Here is a 27111-nt window from a genome sequence, read left to right as displayed (position 1 = left end):
GTGTGTGCATGTGTGTGTAAAGCATCATATATGCAGCTAGCTAGGGCAGCATCCTTTTGGTTTGGTTTGTCCCTTACCCAACATGCATGTGTAGGTACCCAGCACCCGGTGCTGTTCATTGCACTGCACACATAAAAAAAAAATTAGATATGAGTAGCTTTTTTGCTTAGTGGAGTGTGATATATTCTTCTGTTCCATCACTGCAAAAGCCTCTTGGTGAAGAAAGTTAAGTACTATTTAAACTGGACCAGCTAGCTGATGAGAGGATTGCAATTAAAACCCTTGACGTCTAGCTCGATATATCTATTGACTTTTATTTGTTCATTATAATTTTGTGCCATCTTTATCCGAAAATAATTGTTATCCATGCCACATGCATGAATGGTCGCCTTCTGCTATAGAAAAAGAAAGGTTTGTTTGAGAGATTGCAGTATGTGAACCTATTTACCTACTACTTCCATCAAAAAATATGATCGCCCATCGAGTTGTTTTTACGGTGAGTAGAAAGGATGATGAAAGTAAATTAGATAATGGTTGTTATCGGTTGAGAGGAAATTAGATGAGGAAGTTAAAATGGGATATGCATGGTTTGTAATTCTTAACATTAGTATGTAATCAGCCAGGTACGTAATTTGGTATATTAATTAATTTTGACAAAAATTTAAAAGTGTGCCGTGCAAAACAAGGAGAAACTGTAGACAAAATAGGAGGCATCGAAATCCATCACGTTTCAAGTGTGCCGTGCAAGTGCAAAAAAGTCTTCTTGCATCATTAATCTAAAATGCAGCGATCACTGTGTTTATGGTTGATTTTGCAATTCGTGTACAGTGATCGAACCGTGAGAGACAGAGACTAGCCAGCAAGTTAATTACTAACTATATATAGCAATTTGAATGCACCAATGTTCATATATACTAACGAACTCAAGCTAGAACAATCAAAACATGTGTGTGTGGTTGCTTATTTAAATAATTAATTCACTACAAAATTATGCAAATTGCAATTCCAACACTGAATTTTGTACTGGTACTAACTACTAATTAAATGATTGATCTTCTTGCGCAGAAGATATGTGCTGGCGCACACACGCATGAAGGGGTCTAAGAACACTTCAATTAATTAATTTCCAGTTTCCTGCCGGCACAATAATCATCTCTCCATTATCCATCTAAACTTGGGCACTTTAATTGCGTGCATTGCACTGCCCTATCTGCTTGCACTTACTACTAAACATGACAAGACAGGCATTTGCAATCCCAATGGAGGATGATATATATGCATGCAAATTTTGATGACTAACAACAGTACTGTACTACTACTCAACCCAAAAAGAAAAGAAATTAAAAACATACATCTTTTTCTTTCTTGCAAGCTGCTAGCTAGCCCATAAAGAAAAAAAAACTAAAGTTAGGATGATGGAAGGCATGCAATACATGCAATGCAATGAAATGGTCCCTGATCATACTGCATATATAGTGCCCTTCAATGGATGGAATTGATCAAAGGCATTTGCATGCGTGTAGCCTCCAGACAAGGAAGAATTCCATGGTGTCCCTACTCTCTCTCTCTCTCCTCTCACAAATACACATTAACAACATGCTTGCACAGCTAGCTAAGCCAAGCTTTTAGCTAGCTAGCTGCATGTATATAAGCCCTTAAGAACCATCCATCCATCTATATATCCTGCAGTCCAGTCCAATCCAATCCAATCCAAAATCCAATCCATCCATTCTTTGCTGCTGTTGCTGCTGATGAGATTAGATGCTATAGTAGGGGTGGACAAAAACCTCGTGGCTCGTTAGCTCGTTCGACTCGTGACAAACTCGACTCGACTCGGCTCGGGTCGTTTCATTTTTCTAACGAGCCGAGCTGGCGTTTTAGCTCGTTAGAGATAACGAGCCAGCTTGAGCTGGCTCATGAGCTGCTCGCGAGCCTAACGAGCTAGACTAAAGACACATGATTCGTCGGCGTTCATTGTTTCTACCCCAAAATGCATGTGTTCAATACTTCATAGGTTCACTATGTGATTTATTGGTTCAAACTTTAATATTTAGATACAATTTCATATGATTTGCATGTTTAAAATAAAATTGTGTTTGTATAATCTATTGAAAAATTATTTGGATTAACTTTTCATACATGGCTCACGAGCCTAACGAGCCAGCTAGAGCTTTATAAAGAACTGAACCAGCTCGTTATCTTAACGAGCTAGACCGAGCCAAGCCGAGCCGAGCTGGCTCGTTATCCAGCCCTATGCTATAGGGTGCCTGCCCCTTGTTGTGCACATTGGTCCTGCTCATCAGTCATCACCACTACTGCTACTCATGCATCTCTATTCTTGCATTATATTGAGATCACCCTTAGCATGTTTGCTTTCCAGCTCAGCTACTCATTTGCTTTGTTGAAAACCCCATCCTTTCATGAGAATCTTCAACAGTGGCATAACAATACTAATGGCCAATTAGTCGCCGTCATCATCAACCAAAACCATGGATTAGCATCGGACAAGAAAGGCATGGTCAGGTCACCGAATCAAATAATTGATTCCATCCCCTCTCTCGCATATCACTAGCTCCGGCCATTGAATTGTGTAATTTTCACCACAAGATAATTACTTAAAAGGGAATTGTTTTTACTTTTGAGATTCGTTATGCAAGCTAGGATTGATCAGTTAAGCCCTATTTCTTTCACATCAGAAGACATTTATATATGTAGCCTTCACTGGGAAAAAAGTTACTTCCTTCGCTTCACATCGTAAGACGTTTTGATTATCCCTATGAATCTAGATAATGATAGAAAGTTTTACCTTATGAAACGGAGGTAGCAGTAGATTGTAGCAAGTATTAATTAAGTCGTAGTGCTATTTGCAGTCAATCCAATATATTTCTCTAACTTTGATACTAGATTGGATCACACACACACATAATAGTTCAACAACACGTGTGATTTAGAAATGGTCATGATTTTGAGAAATATAAAACTGTATGTTGATGAGGCCATAGAATTAGGAGCATTGAAAAATAATGCACCAGAGGCACTCAATTTGAGATGATATTAGCCACATGCATTATGAATCACACATTAGTATTAGCTAGCATTACTGGATAATTGCTGCCTCCATGGTCCGTCTCCTTCATCGGTTCGTTCTCACATCGATGTTCCACCTAGAGCTAGAAAGGCCCACGGCATTAATCACATGGCGCCAACCCCTAAAGCAATGGATATCACTTCAGAGATGCCCCTAATTATGCCCTATATATGATACCTGCAAAAGCCCAATATATATATCCACACAAATCAAAACCTACCCTTGAGAGGTGCATGCTGTGTCATCAAATCAACTGTACATGTGATCAAGTGATCGATTAATTTCACAAGAAATCAGACTTCAGAGAAAAACAAAAACAAAAACTACCTACCTGTGGCTGACAGAAATATGCATGGCCGGACTAATTGTTATCATGCAATTAGCTGAATCTGATGATCATGATTCTGAGTCCTGAAGACATGTTAGAGACAGGAATGCATGACAGTTGTCAGCAGGGTGAGCTAATTAAGCTGGGATTAGTTAGAGTGATACAGTGTGTAGCTAGGCAGGCATGAACACACACACACTCACATATATATGGACCCTGCAGGGGTTGCTTTGATAGCTGTCGACAAAGATAAGAGGGGATATGAAATGTCGGCAAGAGAGGAAAGAGACAAGTCTAGTCATTCCAGAATGAATCACCAATTATTAATCCTTCTAATGACACACACACACACACAAGAAAAAAAGAGAGCTAGCTAGTACGAGCAGCTAAAGCTTGAAGAAGATGCACTCCATCAGCTCAGCTGGCCCCTAAAGTGTGGCTACTTTATTTGCACAAATGCACACTCATTTCAGATCTTGGCACAGCACTTGCTAATTAAGTTGGTGTCGTCTCCAAACTCATTGCTGGATTGAACTGATAGTCACTAACATGTAACTTGATGTCTCTTAATTTCAGAATCAATTTGACCCTGCCTAGCTTAGCTAGTATATATGGAGATTGCTTTCAAGAAAAAAGAAGAGCACCAAGTCCCCCCAAAAAAGATAGAAAATTCACAGGCCTGGTTGTACCTTCAATATATAATTTGGATAAAAGTCTTCATAAAAAAGCTACAATTTTCATGATGAAACTGCAGATATCGTATGAATAACAAGGTCCAATACAGGCCCAAGTTTGTCCATAGAAACCACAGGCCTACTATTATATGCTCTTATTGGGGCAGAAGCCCAACAATTCAAAAGGCCTAAAACATCGCACATGCCGTGTAAATAAAGCCCAAAAAGGCCCATTAAGGCCCAAATTGAGATCCAGGGTGAAGGCCCAACTACGGTTCATGTCAGCCCACGATCACCGCTCGCACTTCCGGGGCAGCGGTTCGCTCGCCGCCGGTGATTGCGCTCCGCCCTACTCCGGTGAGCTGCTGCGCCTGTAACAAGTCTGCGTTCTTTTCTCGGACTTTTTCTTGCATGGTTCCCAAATTACTATCTGTATGTATTTTAAAATATTTTATATAAAACTTCATCGTCTCGCCTATTTGAAGAAGGTTTTTTAAACTTTTTAGTAATTAATTGTATTGTTTATATAATTAAATATTTATAAAAAATAAAAAAAGAGCAATTTTACCGTACTTTAGTAGATACCGAGAGATACTAAAATTTTAGTATAAAATTTGGTAGCTTCTAGTTCCTAAGGTACCAAGAGATACCAAATTTTACACTAAAATTTTAGTACCTTCTGATACATTCTCAAGGACCGTAAAATTGCTCAAATAAAAAACTTTCATAGTTCATCTTTCAGCATGAAAGTAAATATCCCTAGTTCATTCCACCTTCCTCGACTCCGGATCTCTCTGTCCCTGATCTTTTATCACAGCAGTTGACATGGAGGGGAAGAAGTGGAAAACTTCCTTTTCTTGAAGAAATAACTTGCCAGTGCTTCTGGAATGGAAATATTGCTTTCATAGGTCACATAGTGGGCGTTTTATATTTTCTACCTACTAATTGAGTGTTGGGGGTGTAGATTTTGCTATGTTTTGAAAAAAAATCTGCTTTTAATTTTAATAAAAATAAAAAAATTCACTGATAGCTGCTGATTTACCTGGATGGACCTAAAGTTTATGGTCTGAAACATCTTAGACCTTAGAGCATCTATAAGAAAATGGTCATCTCACTTTTCATACTTAAATTTGGCAATTTTGTATAAGAAAATATTCTCCAAGAGAGTGGCTATTTGACTTGCTATGTCATTTGAATGGCTAAAGTTGAGTCCTTAATAGTCAAACCTGGCAACTCATTTCTTCACTAGTAAAATTGCTATTCGTGGGTCCCACACGGGTGGGACCTCCTTGTCATACTTCCCTTGCCAAAATTTGGAGAGTAGGGATGGAGAGTCTCTTGGAGATGCTCAGAATTTGAGTTGCCAAAATTAAAATGAATAACTAAATTTCAATTTGAAGAGTCAAAATTTAGCCATTCTCTGGAAGGTATCCTTTCCAAACTCATAGGCCCACCTAGGCCTAAGTGCAACCAAATTACAGTGACCACAATCAACAATAGAGAATATAACATATAACAATATAACATCTATATGAATGGAGGGGCAAATGTACGACAAACTAAAACGAAAGAGTATGACAAAAAGGTACTACCTCCGTTTCATATTGTAAGACTTTTTAGTCTTGCCTGAATTCATTCATTGATGAATGTATATAATTTATATATGTGTCTATATTCATTAGCATCCATATGAATCTCGACAATACTAAAAAATCTTATATTGCCAAACGGAGGGAATAAAGATTAAAAAAACAAAATATAGTAATAAAAGTTCCATGTAATAGATGTAAGTGGGAATATCTAACATATAACGACACTAACAGTATGTGCTTGCAAGATTGATGTACAATTCTATTATGGTTGAAAACAAATAAAGATAAAATTTTGTAAGTACGATTAGAGGTGTAGGGAACATCTACCATTATTATTTACACTGATAGTACGTGCTTGCAAGATTGATGGTAAAAGGATGAGGGAACGGCAATATTTTCTTGATCTATCCAAATATGTGCGCAGTTTCTTGTGAACCTCGTGTGTACGCTAGGTAAGGAACAAATGTTAATAGTACTCTTTTGAGCTGAATTCATATGTTTATTACAAGTTACAATAAGAAGACCCACCAGATCAGTCCTTATAAAAGACATCGCTCGTATAAGTTGACAAAGACAATCACCATACAACATCAGGTTGTTCATTAACTGATAAGGCAATGTGTACTGGATGGATTGACTAATTGTCTCAAAGGAGACGTGGAACAAGGAGGAGCTTCTCCTTGCGGTGCACAGACACCCCAAAAGTCTCGGTCATGTCAATCCCTCCTTGATCTCCCGGTAACTCCCAATCGAAACGGTACACAAGGCTTGCTAGCATGATCTCAATGGCAGCGATTCCAAAGTTTATACCTGGACACATCCTCCGCCCACTTCCGAACATTAAGAAATTGAAATTGTTTCCATTGTAGTCAATTGTTGTGTTGTTGATGAATCGCTCTGGCATGAATTCCTCGGCATTCTCCCAGTAGCTAGGGTCCCTGGCGAGAGCCCATGCATTGATGATGATACGAGTGTCAGAGGGTATTGTGTAGCCATCAACCCTACAGTCAGCCATGGAAAAGTGGGGCACTAGAAGCGGCGCTGAAGGGTGTAGCCGAAGCGTCTCCTTGATCACTGCCTTCAAGTAGGGCATATTACCCAACTGCTTTTCTGTAACTATTTTCTGCCCCTTCGGTACCACACTCCTCACTTCGGCTTGTAGCTTGGCCATTACCCAAGGCTTCTGCATTAGCTTAGACATAGCATATTCTAGCTCTATGAATGATGTCTCTGTGCCAGCCTCAAACATGACCACTAAAAGTGCTTTGATATTATCTCTAGTAAGGTTGTATTCATGCTGAATAGAGAGCAAGACGTCGATGAAATCACTTTCCTCATCATTGTGGTTAACTAACGAGGAGGATCTTTGCTTGTTGGCATGGTCATCAATGAGCTTTTCAAGTACCTGGTCCCATCTCCGATTGACCTTATGGGCCTTGGCACAAAGTATCTTCCTAATGATTTCTATCCTCGCTAGGCTAGGAAAGTAATCTATGATGTTGAAACCACCAAGGAGTAATGAGTTGGCTTCAACCAACTCTTGAAATAGCTGATTCCGGCCTTCTTCTCGAAAGAACTTGCCTGACACCGCATGACACACCATGTCATTGGAGTAGCAACAGAGCAGCTTAGTCAGATCCACCTCCATATGCAAAGTTGCTGCCTCAGCAATCCTATCCATCACCAACCGCACCTCTTGTTGGCGTGCTTGGCCAAAGGATCGGACCTTCTTCATGGTCAAGAGATGTGTGGTGGCAATCTTCTTCACCTGCCGCCAGTATTCACCATAGGGGCAGAAGACGATGTCAGATGAGCCATAAAACAGGATGTCAGCTATGACGGAGTAAGGTCGAGACGCGAACACATGGTCATGTGTGCGTAGGATCGCCTGTGCCACACTAGATGAGGACACAACGATGGTTGGCACCGCACCAAGGCGGAGGAGCATGAGGTTAGGACCATGCTTGGCAGCAAGGTCACGAAGGGATATGTGCGGGAGGGAGCCGACGAGGTGCAGGTGGCCGATGACTGGAAGCCTACTCGGTGGCGAGGGGAGCTTGCTGAGTAGGTCTCCTTCCCTTCTTACATAGCAGCGGATAATTAGTTGGACAAGGAGAGAACACAGAAGGATGACGAGAAGGGGAGAATACGATGTCATGGTGCCGGCTAGCCGCCGCCATGGGTGCTCATGGCTGAGGCTGTAATGTAGCAACGTAACTAGCATTTGGGAACTGCCTTTTGAAGAAGATTGAGTTCACTAGCTAGCTAGGTTGATGAACTCATGAATGAACTGATATGATCGACCAGAGAAGGGCTTTCCTTGCTGCATTTATAATGCCATAAGTTGATCATGTTGTCTAGAGGAAGAAGACGAGCCGGATCGACGTCCTCGTCGGTTAAAGTATGGATTTGTGTGGAAGATGCGTACGATGTACACATCATCTTTTTTTCTCGTACTGCAGGGTGACACACTGAAACTGACACCAACATGGCATGTGCATGCTCTTTCTCCTGATCAACCAATATTAATTATTCAATCACCATTCAACATTTCAATTCATGGTGCAAATTAAAATGTAAGTATCAATTCTTGTAGTTGATTATTGACATATGCACTGTCTGCATGTCAGAGAGGACTGATTGTATAATTATATGCATGTGTTGCGTACTCAATAATGCTGCAAAGTAAGACTTTGATTTTATAGTCCGGCGTTTGTAAGAAGTTCAATAATAGATTCATCAGTCAACTAGCATTAGTAAATTAAGAACTTGTTGCCATTTGTTAAAACAAGCAAGCGTGAATGTGATGCCATTTGGTGTGATATATATAATACAACCTCATCTTATGTTTATAAACTAAAATTTTAAACTTAAATTTGGAGTTGAATTTGAGGTTTTTTTTCAGCCTTTGCCTTTAAATAAAACTTAAATTTAGAGTTGATTTTAAAGTTTCTTTATTATATATAGTTTATTTTTTAACCTTTGTCTTTAAATTACTAATAACACGTATATAAAAATTGTACCCATAAATTATTTTTTAGTTGTCAATAAATCGTTTCGCTCATGCTTAATATATAAGCCTAAAGATGAGGGTGGTGTACTATCATGCTATAAATACCATTCAAATTGTTAATTATGCGAGAAAGTACGTACGTATCAGGTGAAAACGACCCAAATTTTGGAAACTTGAAATTAAACTGGCCATAATTTGATCATCGCCGTTCATTCCAAGGGATATGAGATCAAAGCTTACCCGTCTCCGTCCCAGAACATTTTGTGTTTACCACATCTCCCAAAAATTACCCTTGAGTACTTGTTTTATCATGTCTAATTTGAGTTCCAAAATTCGGAACACCATTCTGTTTCTCAGGTCTTTGTTTATGCATCCCCAAAGCAAAGAAGACAGTGAACACGTCTTAATATAAAGCCAACTGAAACTTCAATTTAATTTTATCCTCCAACTGTACCAGTTGTGTGTCATTAACAACTGCAAGAAACATAAGAGGATCGAGTTAACATAAATTAGCCCATCTTCTAGAAGTGCAGAACACAATATATTTTCATACCTCTTCTCTGCAATAATAAGAGCCACTAGCCAGTCAAAATAATAATAATAAGAGCCACTGACATACTCCCTCTATATTTTTTTATATGACGCCGTTGACTTTTAGGTCCACGTTTGATCATTCGTCTTATTCATAAAAATATATAATTGTTAATTATTTTGTTATAATATGATTTATTATTATAGAAACTTTAATTAGGCATTATAATTTATATATTTGAATATAAATTTTGAATAAGACGAATGGCCAAACATGATTCTAAAAGTCAACGGTATCATACATAAAAATATAGAGGGAGTAATATATATTGTGCCTCAGACTAAGCGAGGGCTAATGTCAGTGTGCAGCATCATAGGGGATCTTATTTGTTTTCCAAGCTTTATCCCCTTCTCTTTGGTTGAATATTTCACTGGCTAATGTCAGATCTCACCATCCATCTCTTTGGCCCAGTTTGGAGAGTTTCTGATAGCTATATCTTCTCACAAAATCTCAAGAAATCAAAAGCTCTCCTAAACTGGAAGCCAGAAGCTGAGAAACCCGGCTTTTCTAAATTCTGAACAGTTGGCTTCTCACCAACTGCTTCTCAAAATCTTAAGCTCATCTAAACAAGTATTTTACTTGACGAGACTAGTTGCAAGCATGCAAGGTGATAGAGGGAAAGAGCAGAGTGACCAAAGATGAATATAGACTAGTGCATTTGTTTTAAGACGAGGACTACACAACAGTATACCGTTCCAAAATAGTATAGGCTTAGATATCTAGATATCAAATCTGATGTGCATGCATGTTAAATATGTTTGATACGTAGATATTGAGTCTGTTTGGGGAGCTTTAGATTCTGAGAAGCAGCTGCTTGGTAGCCAGTTTATGAGAATATGGAAAAGCTACTGAACCCAGCTTCTCCAGCTTCTGGACTCTTGGTTCATTTTCCAGAATCTGTAACTACAGATTCTCAGAAACTGTGAATCGTTTAGGACAGTTTCTAACAGAAGCAGCTTTTGGGAAAAGCTGCAGCGGGAAGAAGCTCCCTAAACAGGCCCATTATGCTATACCGCTCCTAACGGTATATTGTGTTGTAGTATTTCTGTAGTTTTAAATGTACGTATGACGTTGTTTCATTTTGAAACTATAAATGCCATTTTAAGTGGTTGATTGTAGGTACACACCATGCGTGACTGCTGTACCGTCAAACACACGTACAATAAAATGCAAATTATTCTATTCTATGGAACAATCGTCTTGTATACGTATATAATTTATGACTACATCACCAGATAAACGAAGCAATGAAATTGGTCATGGATAATAAAGATCTGAATATATAACCCATGTTGTTCCTGCATGATATTTAATCTATGGATGATAAAATAGGCATGCCAGATAAAAGCTAGGTGAGGTAATTAAGCACAAATATTGCACATATAAATTACCTATTTCCAGACCAAATAATGGGTCAATGAAAAATTGGTCCAGGGAACGAATCTATGCCCATGGGGTGATGGCCCAGAAAAAGGCCCACTGCAATGCGGCCCAATTATGCAAGAAGTTTATCAAAAGGTTGGCCCAAGTAGGTCCAGGGGTGGCCCAAATTTGATTACACTAAATCTTATGGCCTACTTATGTGGGCTTGATTAGGGAGCCCACTTAAGATGAGTTGGACCAAAATTGTTTTGCAGTCGCATCATCAAACGGGAGTGTATCTGTTTCACTCCTCCCTTCCAAAATATAATTATTTCTAGATTCTTTAGCATAGACTAAAAGATGTTTCAGTCACTTTACTAGTTATTTTTTGAATTTTGAATTGATTATATTCCTATCCTAAGCATACGATGTCTCTAAAATCATTGGTATAATAGAAATCATAAAAATCAGTACATGAATGCTTATATTCTGGTACAAAATTTAAATACTAAAAATGCTTATAATTGAAAACAAATTGATTAGCTGATAGCAAGCATTTTTTGGATAGCGGTACATGTCCCCCGTTTATTGCGCATATCACCTAGATAATCATAAATAATAAAAGAAAGTAACAAGATAAAATAATATGAGATATACCACTTCTCAAGCATATAAGTTCAAACATGACTTTACAAGTTTTAATAAAAAAAAATTTAATTGAATCTAGTATACACACATTCACAATTTTATTTGTTATTTTTTTTAACCTATCGAAGTTGAATTTATACTTATATGTTTACAGCGTGATATATCTCATACTAATTTATCTTTATATATTCTTTTTAAAAATTTAAATTAACTATTTAGATAAAAGCACGCAGACATCTATCAATGGGCTAAAAACGCTTTTGAGTAGCTGATACTACTACCGAATTGACGACTGAACGAACAGAAGAATCATGTCCCTAGTCCCAACAATGTTCAGGTTTCAGAAACAATCGCTTGACCTGATGAACCAATCCTGTCACAAAACCTTGCAGATTCTGCACCCCAGTACTGCAACATCAAGCACAAGAATCTTTTTTCCAATTTGTTAAAAAAAGAGAATCCTTTTCCTTTTTCTTCCCTACAATATCTTTGTTCGGCAAGCCTCTCCTTTCCAAACACACATTTGATGCACAGTCAATATTTTTCCCTCTGATGCAGAAGAAGATGCATCAGACAATGCAATGCTGCATGCATCCTGGTCTGATGGTACACGAAGAAAGAGATATGGCATAATTGATACTAGTCCGTAAAAAAAAAACTAGATTTAACGTTTGACCATCTGTTTTATTTAAAAATTTATAAAAAAGTTAAAAAAATAGTCACACATAAAGTACTAGTTATGTTTTATCATGTGATAACAATAAAAATATTAGTCTTAAAAAATTTTAAATAAGACGAATAATCAAAAATTCTATAAAAAAAACTTACAAATTATTTTGGGATCGGAGGTTGTACTTAAAAAAACCTGAATTATTGCAGACAAGATGCAACGCGTGAGTGAGTGACTGTCAGTCAGTGCAGCACAGAATTCAGATTGACAGCGGCAATCACTCATCACTCAGCTTTTGGAAAGGTAGTGAGTTCTTGGTTGCGACGGATCTAATCTGGTGTTTCGGACAGCAGACTTAGGGGCTGTTTAGTTTTTAAAAATTTTCACCCAAAAATATTACATCGAATCTTTGGATACCTAAATAAAGTATTAAATATAGATAAAATAAAAAACTAATTGCACAGTTATATGTGAAATCGTGAGACGAAGCTTTTGAGCTTAATTAGTACGTGATTAGCCATAAGTGCTACAGTAACCCATATGCGCTAATGGCGGACTAATTAGGTTCAAAAGATTCGTCTCGCGGTTTCCACACCAGCCATAAAATTCATTTTTTCATTCATGTCCGAAAACCCGTTCCGACATCCGGTCAAACGTCTAATTTGACATGCAAAAAATTTTTAGTCCCTTATCCCATCGAATGTTTAGACAATTATTATAAATAGTAAAAATAGATTATTAATAAAACTTATCTATAATCTTAATCTTAGACTAATTTACGATACGAATCTATTAAGCCTAATTAATCCATAATTAGCCTATATGATGCTACAGTAAACATGCTCTAATTATGGATTAATTAGGCTTAAAAAATCCGTCGCACGGATTACCACTCATTTATAAAATTAGTTTTTTATTAGTCTATGTTTAATACTTAAATTAGTTTTAAACATCCAATGTGACATGGGGCTAAAAAGTTTAGCACCATCTAAACAACTCCTAATAGTCCTAGGGTGATTGTATAATTTTTTAAGAAAAAAGTAAAACCACCTATTTACACTGAAAATAATTAATGAATAGAAATTTTATATGCACGTTATCAACTATCTAAAAAGACGGCTGAAAAATAAGTTTTAATAATAGAACTCTAAAATTAATTTTAAATTTAAATTTTAGGTTATAAATATAATCAGAAGTGAAATAATAGTACAGTAGCTTCTCTCCTCATGGGTGCGAGAAAATGGTCTGAATCTAAACTTCGCTGGATGGGAAAATACAAAATAATATATATATATATATATATATATATATATTTGTATTTTAGCGATATAAGACCGAAAATATTATTTTGTCAAAAAACCATAAAATTAATTTTAAATTTAATTTTGAAATATAAGCATAGTCAGAAGTGCAGATCGTCTCCAGCCAGCAGCAGCAGACACTGTGCAACGGCTTATCCTCTGACGCAGATAACTGTGCAGAATTACTTTTGTGTTCTCGGATTCAGAAAGAGACGAGACGACGAACGTTGTGCGAGTTGCAATGAACAGAACATGATTGATTCCGATTTCGAAACAAAAAAAGGAACTACCCTGCTCTCATCTCATGCGTATGTACAATTTGTTCTCAATTTTGCTACAATTTGTACCGCAAGAAGGGGAAAAAAAAATTTGTTCAGACCAAAGCCTGCCAAGGTCGGAGATGGCAGCAATGGCGATTGCGAAATGCAGAGAGGCTAGAGCTGCCTCTGATGGCCGTCACGTCTGCTTCGTTTGCTGCCTCTCTTGTCCCTGCAAGGATGGCGGCAATGGCGTCTTGGTCAGTGACATGGAGACCAAGAAAAGAATGGCGTATGAGTGAGTGAGTACCTACCTGTGGGACGACGGGGACGTCGCCGGTGTCTGTTCCTCCCGGCGGCGTCGGCTCGGCGGCGCCTGTGGCCGCGTAAGGGAATAGCGGCGGCGGCGGCGGCGAGGGCATGGGCAGGCCGAACATGGGCATGGGCATGTGCGGCGCGGCGGGGAACATCGGGCAAGGGAACTGCGTGGCGGCGGCGGCGGCGGCGGCGAGGCGGGGCATCGGGACCATGTCGAACGCGGCGGCGGGCATGCCGAAGCCGAAGCCCATGGTGGCGGCGGCGGCGCCGAGGCGGGGGAAATGCGCCATGGGGCCGGCCATCTGCATGTGGTGCTGCATTGCCGGCAGCATCATCGGCGGCACGCACAGCCCCGTCGTCCCCATGGACATCATCTGCACCTGCAGCTGCAGCGTCTTGAGGTACTCGATGGCCTCCTCCAGCATCGACGCCTTGTCTATCTTGTTGCAGTTCGGGATCAGCTCTTGCAGCGCCCGCATCTTCTCGTTGATCCTGTCTCTTCTCCTCTGCCACCATTTCATTCGAATTCAATGGCGATATCACAATGGGATTGCCGGATTGGGATGGCACGGCGCAGTGGTGGCGGTATGGTTCTTACCCGCTCTGACAGGTTGTGCACTTCGGCGGTGCGGCTGCGCTTCGAGCTCCTCGCCGCCGACTTCCCGTGGGCGCCGTCGTCGTCGTCGAGGTCGAGCTGCAGAGCGGGGGACGTATGTTTGCGTCAGGAATCGCGCGCAATAATGGTGGCGCCGGCGGTGGCGTGGTTGTTCACTTGTTTGCTTACCTCGTCTTGGCTGGCGGACCACTCGGCGGAGGCGGAGTGGTTGTCCCTCCTCTTGAGCTGGCTCCGGCCGCCGTTGCCGGAGCAGACGGACGAGGTCGTTGCCGTCGCAGCTGTCGGAGGCGCGTCGGGGGCCCTTGCTTCCGATGGCGGCAACCTCTGTTTCACCGTCGCGGTGGTGTCCCGCTGCCGGGTGGGTGGGACCAGAGGCGACGGCGCGGGCGGCGGCTGAGGAGGAGCGGCTGCCGCGGCGGCGCGTACAGACGACGGCTTGGGCGGCTGCAGCCACGCCATCCTCTGGTCGGAGAACAGCGGGGTGCTTCTTAGCCGGTTCGTGTTCGTCGCGGCCTGCAACACCGTCGATTCGACGGGGACGACGCTGGAGGTGCCCGCGGCGGACGCGGACGCGCTGTCGCCGCCGGACGGCCGCTGCAGGGGCCTCGAGAAGAAGGTGAAGTTCATGACGCCGCCATCCCCGCCGCTCGTGCGGGCCTGCTTCGCGACAGCCTCCGGCGCCGCCGCAGCCGCCGCCGCGGCAGGCGGGGTCGGCACGACCGCGCCATGCGACGACGAGCAGTGCTGCCTGCTCCCCGCCGCCGCGGCGGTGGCAGCGGCAGGTGTTGTGAGGCCATCAGAGAAGCCGGAGAGCAAGGCGGAGCAGTACTCAGGAGGCAGCGGCGCCGCGTCGGCGTCGGCGTCGGGGTAATGCAACCACGGCACGGCGTCCTCGTCGTCGCCGGCCGCATGGTCCTCCATCACCGGCAGGTCAGGATGATTCTTGAAGAGGCCGTGCCCGTGCGGCGGCGGCGTGGTGGCGGTGGCGCAGGCGAAGGGCGGGAACGGGTGCGGCGGCCTCCTGAGCGCAGGGCCGTTGTCCCAGAGCAGCTCCGCCAGCTCGTTCGCCGTCTCGCTCCTACACACACACACGCACAAGCACACGTCCGTCAGTGCCAGAGCGCACGGAGGCAGCAGCAAGAAGGAAGAAGACGAGGCCGGCCGGTCACTGACATCCGCGCATGCAGGGTCGCCGGCGGCGGGCAGAGGTTGGAAGCTGCGGCGATAGATGGATGGAGATGTGGAAGAGGAAGAGTAACTAGTTAAGGAAGAGCGACGCGGCAGCTAACGAGGTTGTTCTCCATTGATGGGTGGAGATGGGAGAGGAGGAGGATGGGCGGACGATGGAGCCAATATATAGACGAAGACGACGACGACGACGACTTCTTGTGGTAACCACTGTCAGACGCCGCCATTGTCATTGTGTGCTACCTTGAGACGACAACGTACACGTTTTGGTATAGAGTTAAGAGTTATGTATTCTTAACCAACCGTCATCTTGTACCCTTTCTGTTTCATATTACGAGATTTTTTAAATTTATTTAAATTTATTCATATATTAATATATATGTTTTGTATATGTGTCTAGATTTATTATCATATAAATAAATCTAGATAAAATCAGAAAATCTGTATAATGTGAAACAAAGATAATAGGATTTTGTTATCAACATCGGTGAGAAGAATTAGCACCGTGAAATCAATAACTATAGATGGTGGCTATACACAATCAGAAATAACATTCACATACTACATTTTTAGGATTTTATAATTATCTTACTATATTTCTCTGTATATACTATTGTACTATTAAATAATGTAATTAAACGTCGGTGACACGAAGTAGGACAATAGAGGAGATAAACAGTAAGGATTAAAATAAGAAACATGTAGCCAGTGACAATTAATTTTCCATTACGCTTTCATATAGTTTCCATGATACACATACCAACAAATTTTAGAAACTCACAAGACAAACCAAGAGCTACCTCTACAGCTACATGGGAGTAGGATACGTGCATAGGTAGATAAATCTACCATTACTATATCTTAGTAAAATTTTGTGATGTGAGATCGTACGTGTTCATATGTATTCTGAGTTGTATCATTGTATGAAAAAGATAGTATATCTACAAACTCATTAAATTTCTATGAAGAGCTCACTTTAACTTACGTGGGTATATTGTGTAAGTACCAGGATGTGAATAATGACAGTTTCACAGTTGACTCTACCACTTACACAACCGATGCTTCTTCTTCTCAATCGAATTATTGAACACGCAATTAATTAACAGCTTAGAAAGGAATGTCCTCGTCATGTTCAAGTAGTTTTGCCTGTAGAAATTAAATAATTAAGTCAAACGAACTAAAATCGAGGGAGAGGAGGTGTTATCTATCTTTAAAAGAAATTAATTTATTGTATCGTTTTTGAATAGTGTTATGGAGAGGGAGGAGCTCCCATGTGCCATTCGTTACTCCCTCCGTCCCAAAATAAATTAATTTTTCGGTTTTAGATATAATATTTAACTCTTCGTTTTATTATAAACAGTACTTTATGCGTGACTAATTTTTTAAAATTTTTTAAAAAAATTAAAATAAGACGGATCATCAAATGCTCGACAAATGGTGGGACGGTGGGAGTATGTCTTAACTGATCACCTCTGCAGGACAAGAACTGATCCGTCTGGTGGATGCAGGGCCCACAACTTGCATCCATCAATTCATTGTCTTTGTTTCTTGCTAGTACTACGTATGTGGCAATTACTACTATTCATTCCATCAAAAATACTTTATTTTTAACGTACCTCACGTATATCTATATAAATTAAGCTATATAAGATTATAATGTTCGTTTCACATTTTAGAACGGCAATGCGCGCATTTGATTTCTACCTTTTCAAATCCTAATGTTTTTTCACCACTTTAATTATCAAGCTTCAAACAATAATTACTTAAAAACAAAATATTTATGAAACAAATAACATGAGCTAAATATGAAATCTTTTTAGAATGAAGATAGCTAAATATGAAATTCCTATGAATACCTCTTCTCATACAAGTTTTAGAGAAAATTTAGCAAGAGGTAGAATCTCATTGAGAAAATCCTTTGAGTCTTTTATCTCTTCTTAAATTCCTGTGATCCAATCAAACGGTTATTTCTATATGTTTTTTATGTTTAGTGATACTCTTACATTTCTATCAGAATCCTATGTTTTTTCTAATCCTCCGTTTTTTATTCATATGATTCAAAGGAGCCCTTAATCTACTACCAAATAGCGCACTATCAAAGAATAATTCATGGATTTTAATGATTCTAATTAGATGTTGTTTATTAATTAATATCTTTTATAAAAGCATTGGTCAAAGTTAGAGAAGTTTAACATAGGACAAAACATAAAAACTTTATAAAGGAATTATTTTGGATCGATCTCCTATTGCTTGCTGAAGTTTCTTGGAAATTTAAATAATTTAAGCCTAAGTAGGGAGATCGATATAAATCTCAGTTGATCCATCGGTCACATGCAACACTCATGTATGTACTGTATATATGTATTTATTTATTTGCATATGTTGGCCTGTGGAGTGGCAAGAGTGTAGGGTAGGACACCTCAATTAAAGATCTTGATCCTTAATTATCGTATATACTGTGTTTCTTGGAACTGAATGGCATGCATGGAGAGATCTGTGAGTGGGTACACAGTAGGAACACAACAGAGACTAAGGAAGCTGCAAGTGCAGTGCCCTGCCCTGCAGAAAGCTAGCTAGCATGCAGCTGCTTCTTTTTTCCCGCGTCACATGTAATGTCTTATCTCCATATTAATTATACTAATACTCAATTAAGCGTCCCAAACCAGCTAATTAATTAATTAATAGAAGTGCCTTTAGATGTTTGATACGGTATGTAAGATGCTACTTTAACTAATGATATTTATAGAGGAACATGCATGTTGTTTTAAATAAAAAGGTTACATATTATATATGATGGTTTGTGGAACGATAATCTAGTCACATCATTCTTATGTGATGTTTTTCTGACTTGGTATTATTTTAAAGATAGCCATATTTTAGAATGAAGATAGTTACTAAGTTTATATACATGCACCGATCGATGTGGATTTGTGAACAAATTGATATTTTGTTTTTTGGTTGTGTCTCCAATCATTGGTACAGCCTGCGGCCTTGTCTTGCTAATTAATATATATTGGCGTCGTCTTTAATTAGTACTAACTGGTAGTCATGCACACAAGATCTTTTTAATATGGTTTCTTTAGTTTCTTGCAATGGTGAAGGCATGGTTCATGCATGCATGGGTAGCAATTAGCTGGATGCGCTAGTGTTATTTTCTTGAAGCCTCGAAGACATGTTTCTGTTATATATATATATATATATATATATATATATATATATATATATATATATATATATATATATATATATATATATATATATATATATATATATATATATATATATATATATATATCGGTGGCTTAATTATAAGTCAAAATCATGTGACTGAGATAATAAAAAACAATTGTAGGCTAAAATTTTGACGGTTTTATTATGATAATCCAAAAATAAGCAAACCGATGAAACCAACGATAAAGCCTATAAATTATTTAATTCCGAGATTTAAAATATGTCAGAGGTTAAACAAGCAGACTCATCTTTTCACTTATGTTTTCTTATAGACCAAAATTTGAATTTTCAATCTTATTTATATAAAATTTTTATTTAAAAATTATTTTTTATTTGTAAATATGTCTCTCTGGATCAGCAAGTTGGGGGATAGGGGATGCATGTGGTTGGCCGTCGTCTGTCACGGTGTGGTGCCTTTTTGTCAGCTATCTTTTGTTCCCCATTTGGAGATACTATGATCGACAGCGTGCGTCGGAGGGAACGTAGCTATATATGAATGTCTGGTGATGATCAAACGACAATAAGGTTGTTTTGTGCAAGAGATCGAGCAAGACGTTTCTAATTAATAATTGGTGAAGGATATATCCAGCTATTAGTTGGTACCGATCGAATCGATATATCGTTCACTTTTGCAGCCAGGGAGGTAAATTATTACATATAAATAGCATTATGATGATATGATATATGCGAGATGCAAGAACGAGCATATATAGTACGCTAGGGATGATGAGAAAAAAGGGAAGAGACAGAGAGATAGTATCATATGAGATTTATTATGGTCTAATAAAAATTATCTTAAGATACTGATACCTCATGGTATTAAATCTTTTATGATCGTAGATCTAACAATGTTCATTCTGCTCGATCAGCTATATACAATGATGAAAAACGATTTAATACCGCGATGTACCGGTATCTTGAGATACTTTTTTGGACCAGAACAAATCTCGTGTGTGTGTGTGTGTGTGTGTGTGTGTGTGTGTGTGTGTGTGTGTGTGTGTGTGTGTGTGTGTGTGTGTGTGTGTGTGTGTGTATATATATATATATATATATATATATATATATATATATATATATATATATATATATATATATATATATATATATGAATGAGATCGGGATGGACATGGAGGTAGCCAATCGGAAGCAGCTGGCGGCCGGGAGAGGTGCAAATCCAACGTGTACATATATACTCTCATCGATCGATATATCGATCCGGTTTGCTGCCATCCACACGTACGTTGGTTGGTACAGATAGGACACTAATTGGCGAATTCTTGGGAGAAGAAAAAAAGGCAAGGAGAGAGAGCAACGGGAGCTCGGCAGCCATTTAGCGATGTCAATGGAATTCATTCTCAGAGATCACCACCGCGTCCCTGTCTTCACAGTGATAAAAATTCCTCGATCACGTCCCCATCAACCTCCATGGGGGCTATAATTAACCCATCCCCGATTACCGCGGGAAAAAATTCCCCGTGGTTTCCCCGGCCCCTCGGTCGGCGGTCGGGCGCAGGTAACGGTGGCCAGGCATCGGAGAGGGATGGCGCGTGTCAGTGAGCGGAGGAGAGGTCGAAGCGCGAGGCGGACGACGAAGTGGGCGGCACCAGCGGGTGGCGGAGTGGCCGACACGCGTCGGGGGCGGTGGAGAGGCGGCACCGACACGCGGAGGTGGGCGGCGAAGAGGGTGGCACCGACGGGCGAAGGCAGGTAGCACCGGCGCGCGCTGGCAAGCGACAGAGAGGGTGGCGTGGCCAGCCCCGACATGCAGAGGCGGTCGATGGAGAGCGCGGTGCCGATGCATGGAGACAGGCGATGGAGAGGGGTGGCGAGCGGTGTTAGCTGGAGAGGTGGAGATAGATTTGACTAGGGCTTTACTTTATATAGCATTGTTATTGGGCTTTATTTTTTTTGCCAAATCATATATAAAATATATATTTGGTCTCTTTACAGGGTAAACGGGTCACCACGGGGAACGAGGGACCGTCCCCGTCCTGCCATCCCGACGGGGATAATCTTTGTACCATTTGATTCTCTATGAATGCTAGATATCAACCATCCCTGTCAGTTAATAGGTTAATTCATTACGGAAAATCGAGGATCGGGTCCTTGTTGCCATCTCTACTGCCATTGGAGCAGGCATGAAGAGACGCTGCTTGCAGCTACGCGTCTCCTCCTTCTCCAACCTCTCCTCTCGATCGCGAATATATATATCTATATGCATGCGCATATATATGGAGATCGATAGATCATATATCATATCTATCAGTCTCAGCTGATGGATGGTTTGATCGATTCATGGCTCCGCATGCACGCGCGGCGCATGCGACTTCACGTGCCATGGCGATCCGACTAGGAGAGAGAAAGAGAGAGACAGAGACAGAGAGAGGTTGGAGCAGACTATAGCTTGGCTTGGCTGGTAGAGGTCGCCATCGACGAGCTCGATCGACGGCAAGCAAGCTAGCTAGCTAGCAGCAGAGACTGTAGCTGTAAATGCGAGGAGGACGCAAACGAGTGATGTTGATGGCCGCCGGTGGCGCCTGCGTTGCGTACGTGTGGACGAAGGAGGCGTGCGATTGTTTCCAAGATATCATACGACGTATTTGCAACTAAAAAAATAAAAAATAGTTTGTAAATAATATGGGTCCATTTAGTGATGAAATGTTTAAAAATTTTAATTATATCAATCAAATCTTGAAGACGTGCACGCAATTTAAAAAGCTCATACACGTCCTCCCTCAACCTCCATATATTGAGCTTTTTTTCTATCTTTGAGAAGGTATCCTGAGATATTATTATTTTTTATATAAAATTTGGTATCTCTTAATATCTTAGATACTAAAAAAATATTAAATTTTATATAGAAAACAGTGTACTTCATGGGATCAAAAAATATTAAATTTTATATAGAAAACAGTGTACTTCATGGTATCTCGATCCTTAAGGATGGGAAAAAAGCTCTCGTGCATTACACGCGTGTTTGACATAAGAACAAGAGATCAAACATTTAATCAATAACAAGAGTAGAATAACATTTATATATAAGTATTCTTAGTGATCTAAAATAATATTAGAAAAATAAATTTTAGTGAAAAAACTCTAAGTACCGTAAGGCTTAAATTTTGGCTTATACCAGCAGAAACGAAAAGAGGGATTCGCAAGTGGCGGGAGCATGTACACGTGCGTGCGGTGCGTTGGGCGACGAGGATCGATGGCGACTAACGAATAATCTGTTCGATCGATCAGAGGCAGAACTCCTATAGGTAGAGGGATCAGTGGATGAGCTAGGCTGCAACGGAAGCGGAGCTGGAGGTGGGAGACGACGGTACGTGGCCGGCGCCACCGCCGCGAGATGCGTAGCTTTCTCTCTAGCTCCCCGTACGCATGATCCATCGACGGCGACGCCGGCCGGCGCTCCCTTCTTCAGGTCTTCTAACTTCCCTGCATGCCACGGCTGGTCGGTCGGCCCATTGATATATTTATATTTGATTTTTTTCTTCTGTCAAACACCCAATGTACGGGGAGCTGGAGAGAAGGACGTGTATAGTTTTTTGTGTCTTCAGATTATCATTCAACAACAATAACCAGATTAGATTGATAAAATTAAAATTTTCAAAGATTTGATCTCTAGACGGATACATTTTTATTTAAAGAAATCATCCAAATATACGGATATATATGACATTCCTACCATATATTTGATAAGAAATCTTAGTACAACGAAACAAATGATAATCATGTGAGCTTTTTAAATAAGACAAATAATCCAACACGTGCCAAAAAGTTTAGAGTTATCTATTAAAATACGGAGAGTTACATGTGACCAAATCTCGATCGGTTTTATCCATACCATCTCTTAATTAAATTCCCTTCAAATTCAAACCGTTTCTTTCATATGTCGCTTTCCAAAAGCTACCTTCCACGCTAGTTTAGTTCTATACTACTATTCCTGTGTGTTTTTAGCTACTCAGATAGAAAGACGTGGTACAGTACTTGTCACAGGAAAAGTTTAACCAAAGATAACCTTTCAAGAGCTTCATCCTGTTGCGTATTTTTCTTTGGAATTAATTGGCCACAGGAAGCTGTCCTATGAAAAATTTCTTATCTTCTTTCTACAAATCAAATTTGTTTCTATAATGCAATATTCCTATGAAATTATTCCTTTGGAATTAATTGGCCATAGGGAATACTCCAAAGGAAATTGAATACCCCAAAAACCATTTCCCAGTCCTCCATTTCATATGGGTCCTTAACGTTTCAATTCAGCTGATCACGGGCTGTTTTTTTTTTGATAAAATATAAAAGATCATCTGATTTTTTTTATGGCTATGTAATGGTATAAGTAGATACAAAGTTCAAAAATATACTCTAGAAAAATAAGATGATTAATTTCTATATAGAATTTGTTTTTTAAAAAATACATTAATTGTTTAGTAATTCGAGAAGCATATATATAAATGCCGAGGAAAAATATGAGAATAATTAAGATGTGTAAACTTGCACGCATGATTCCGGAATAGCTAAATGGTGCATTTTGTGTAAACATTTTCTATATAGAAGTTTATTATCTCAACTTTAAAAAATAGAATTTTCAGGTTTGTACCATTAAATAGTTATCAAAAAATCAGATCATTTTTCATCTTTTGCTATAAAAGAACCTAGCCAAAATATATGTTTTACTGCAGAATAGATAATTTTACTGTAATATAGTTTTCTTGTGATAATTACCTAAGAAATCAAGGCGGGACCGTGCATCTGTTTGGCAATAAGCTGTATACTACGTTGTGTTCTTTGGTGATGAATGTCGAAAGATTATCTGATTTTTTATAAATATTAAATGATGTAAACTATAAAATCTACGCAACGTACAAATACACATGTAAGAAAACGATCGATCGACAGCCCATGTGAAAAAATGTTGAGTTATGATCCAAATCTATAGTATAAGAGGCTAACTTTGATGCAGCGAAGTGGAGACCCGTCGCCAGGAGGCTTGGGTTGGATTTCAAGGTTTCGCCTTATATATACCTCTTGTAAATCGCCGTGCGGTGTTGTAATCTCATCTCGAAATGGTGAAGATATTTTGTTGGCTGGCGTCCGTGGTTTTTCTCTTCTACTTTGGAAGGGTTTTCCACGTTAAATCTCGTGTTTTTTGTGATTGATCTATTGTGTTCATCGTTTATTTGACTGTCGTTTTCTTAAAAAAAAAAGGCAGGCAGGCAGGATATGCAAATCTTTCATGTGACTCACTTTCTACCATATATGCATGACACAAACAAAAGATTCACATGCGCAACGGTTGGTTCCTGCATTTGTGGATGTAGGATCGAATAAGATCAAACAAACCTACCGGAGGGGGGTGAATGGTAGAGAAAAACAAAACCCAAAAATCTTTTACGGAATAAAGGATTAACTCTGTCGAAAAAATTGACGCAGGCTTGCTACCTTGATCGCATCGCTCCTGTGTCGCCGCTATCTTGATCGCGCCGCTCATGTGCCGCCAAACAAACCATCGAATCAAGCCACTCCTATGACGTCGATCGGATAGTCGGAATCCAAAAAAATCACCAGTAGATGAAAGCCGAAAACGTAGATTGAATGATCTTGACTTTATTGCATCAACTGGTATTTACAAAGTGCACCAACAGCACTCCTATCAAAATCGTCGATCTAGAATCAACAACTAAGTCTCACAAAAAGCACACCGGGGGCATACCCCTCGGTCTCTATTTATATCGAAAAGTCTATCACCAAATAGGAGTAGGACTCCTTATACTAATATGCCTCATCTCTTAGTTTTCCTAATCAAATCCAACATACCAAAATCAGACACAGCCGCAGAAGTCTAAACGTGCTACAGTAGTCCGACTGCTACAGTACCCGCCGCGCTACAGTAGTCCATCCCACACGGTGTTGCTCCACCATGTGCCAACTCGTATTCAATATTGTCACCTGGCATCCTCGATCGTCCGGACCTCAGCTCCTCCCCGAGCTTAGTCACGATCCCACCGCCATTGACCGATATTGACCTCAAGTCACCTGCACAACTAGAGACAAACCAACCGTTTCCGAGCACAGATATCGCAACCTGACTCACATTAGTTACACACACTCGCACCAACACCTTAATTGTTTCCAAACCAAATTCAATTTATAAACCAAATCGCAAACCAATTGTTCATCAGAAAATATTAATCATGCTTATTATCTTACGGTGGAGAGGAGTTAGCAGAAGATCGATGCAGCCGATGGATCGGTCGAGGAGGTAGATTTAGATTCGTCGGCGAGCAGCAGCAGAGAGAGAGAGGCCCAATCGTCAGGCAGCAGCTCATCACTACCATCGTCACACGGCCGGCGGGCCTTGCACGCATGCAATCACAAGCTCGTTTCTGATACGCATCTATCTATCTCTCCGGCAGCGCTCAGGCGGCGTGGCGCGACGACGGCCGGTCGTTGGCGGCGAGCCCACGTGGGTCGCCGGACCACCGACCGTCCGGCCGGTCGTCTTGTTCCGTCGACGGGAATGCACGCAACTGCTGCTTCTCGTCGCCATCCTCGTCGTCGGCCCACAACTGCTTGTCCGTCAGCTAGCTAAGCTACTATAGTGTAGTACTGCGTGCTAATAATAATCTGGATCTTGCCCATCTCTGATTGCAACCACGACATCCATCTGGTCCCTACTCGTCACCTGTCCTGTCCATCCATCCATCTGCTAGCTGGTCCATGCCTTGTACTCGTTCATGTTTCGCGTGCATGTTATTATTGTTATTGAGACTTGGTAATTAATCAACAGAAAAATATTAATTTAGCCCTAAATCTTGCAGATTTTGGGTCACCGGCTATGTTTTGCGATTTGTGCTCCGTGCTCTCTCGTTTACCTCCAGTGACCTTCTCCGGTGTCGGTGACACTTCAAATTAACTTTGTTAGAGAATTGAACCTACGTACGTACATATTAGGGCTGGGGTCGTTGGAACTTGGAACTTGGAACTTGGAAGGGGGCTTGTGGTGGGGAAGAGGGCGTTTCTCTAAGATTAATAGGGTGACCGTAGACAGAGGACATCACCAGTAGATCTACTGGGGGAGCTGCCAAAGAACGGGTCTAACTATTTTGCCTATAAAATTTAAGGGCCGGGTTTAAAACTGGTTGAAAATAAAATTATATAAAGTTTTGAGCTAAAAAATTTTAAGAATTAAATAGGGTTATGAAATAACCCACGGGACTTAGACCATTCCCACCCCTATCTATACGGAGAGTAGAGAGGAGAGGATAGCTAAGGATGGTAGCAGAGGCTGATCCAGTCCATTGAAGGAGGAAGGCTGATTGTTTTCATTCTCCTTCAGCCCCTCTACTCTTCTTATTTTTTCTTTTTATTTTATATCTCCCTCTTGTTTTCATAGGGATCCAACGAGCAGGGAGCTAAGTCCTCTAGGCATCCACGTTAGATCTGCCCCTGGATGGTAGCGACAATGAATTGATGGAGGAGGGAAATCGGTAGCACGGTGCATGCAAATTAGGGAGGATGGGGGTTAGGGTTAGGAGGGGTGCACGATCTCAAAGCAGATCCAACATTTTAAAATTCACATGATATAGGTGAAATTTTCTATCACATGTTGTATAGGCAGTTCATTGAATAGCAATAGTCAAAATTATGTTGTTACATTCTCCAAGATCAATGTCATTTCGGAATTGATGCAGAAATATCGTATTGGCAATAATTTCACGTGAAAGGAGAAAAAGAAAATCCTGCAACCTCTCTACACAAATGGGATAAAGAAATGGAGCAGCTCAAGTCTTGGAGATTTACAAGGCTGTGGGCCTGTGGCATGTGGAGCTTTTGTTTTCTTATTATTATCTAGGATTTTGGGCCATCCAGAAATGCTGGGCTGGGCCATTCAAGGAGAAAGAGCCATGGAACGGAATTAATGGCCCAGGACTGGTCACAGTTAAGGCCCAGATTTAACACTAACAAACCAAGCCTATGAAGTGACAATTTTGATAACCTTTAGGCCCAGGAACTATAGTATAGTTATACACTGTATTCGAGTTTCAGACATATTTTTGTCTCTCTTAATGTATCCTACTTCAGGGTTCAGATTAAGGCCACTTTAATTCAAAGGAAATTTATAGGAATTCTAGAGGATTTTATTTCTATAAGAATTTTTCCTACAAAGCCATTTGAATCAAAGAAATGAATCCTATGAAATTCCTATGGAATTTCTCTTCCTATACAAGTT

General features: G+C 40.4%; 2 protein-coding genes across 2 annotated transcripts; both read right to left on the bottom strand.

The window, feature by feature from the left end:
* Positions 1–6328: 6328 nt before the first annotated feature.
* Positions 6329–7906, bottom strand: LOC102707964 (indole-2-monooxygenase-like). The gene has a single exon (XM_006654911.2). It carries the CDS (start codon positions 7904–7906, stop codon positions 6329–6331), a length of 1578 nt encoding a protein of 525 aa, XP_006654974.2.
* Positions 7907–13581: 5675 nt separating this feature from the next.
* On the bottom strand, positions 13582–15776 carry LOC107304251 (transcription factor APG-like). Its single transcript, XM_015837481.2, has 5 exons — positions 15633–15776; positions 14628–15537; positions 14442–14537; positions 13840–14349; positions 13582–13757 (listed from the first exon to the last, which is right to left on the bottom strand). Coding segments are annotated over exons 1-5 (1551 nt in total). The 5' UTR covers positions 15635–15776; the 3' UTR covers positions 13582–13724.
* Positions 15777–27111: the final 11335 nt, after the last annotated feature.

The sequence above is a fragment of the Oryza brachyantha genome, chromosome 5 (assembly GCF_000231095.2).
Source record: "Oryza brachyantha chromosome 5, ObraRS2, whole genome shotgun sequence".
Classification (NCBI taxonomy): domain Eukaryota; kingdom Viridiplantae; phylum Streptophyta; class Magnoliopsida; order Poales; family Poaceae; genus Oryza; species Oryza brachyantha.
Note: the sequence above shows the minus strand (reverse complement) of the source record. Positions and strands in the feature narration are given on the sequence as shown.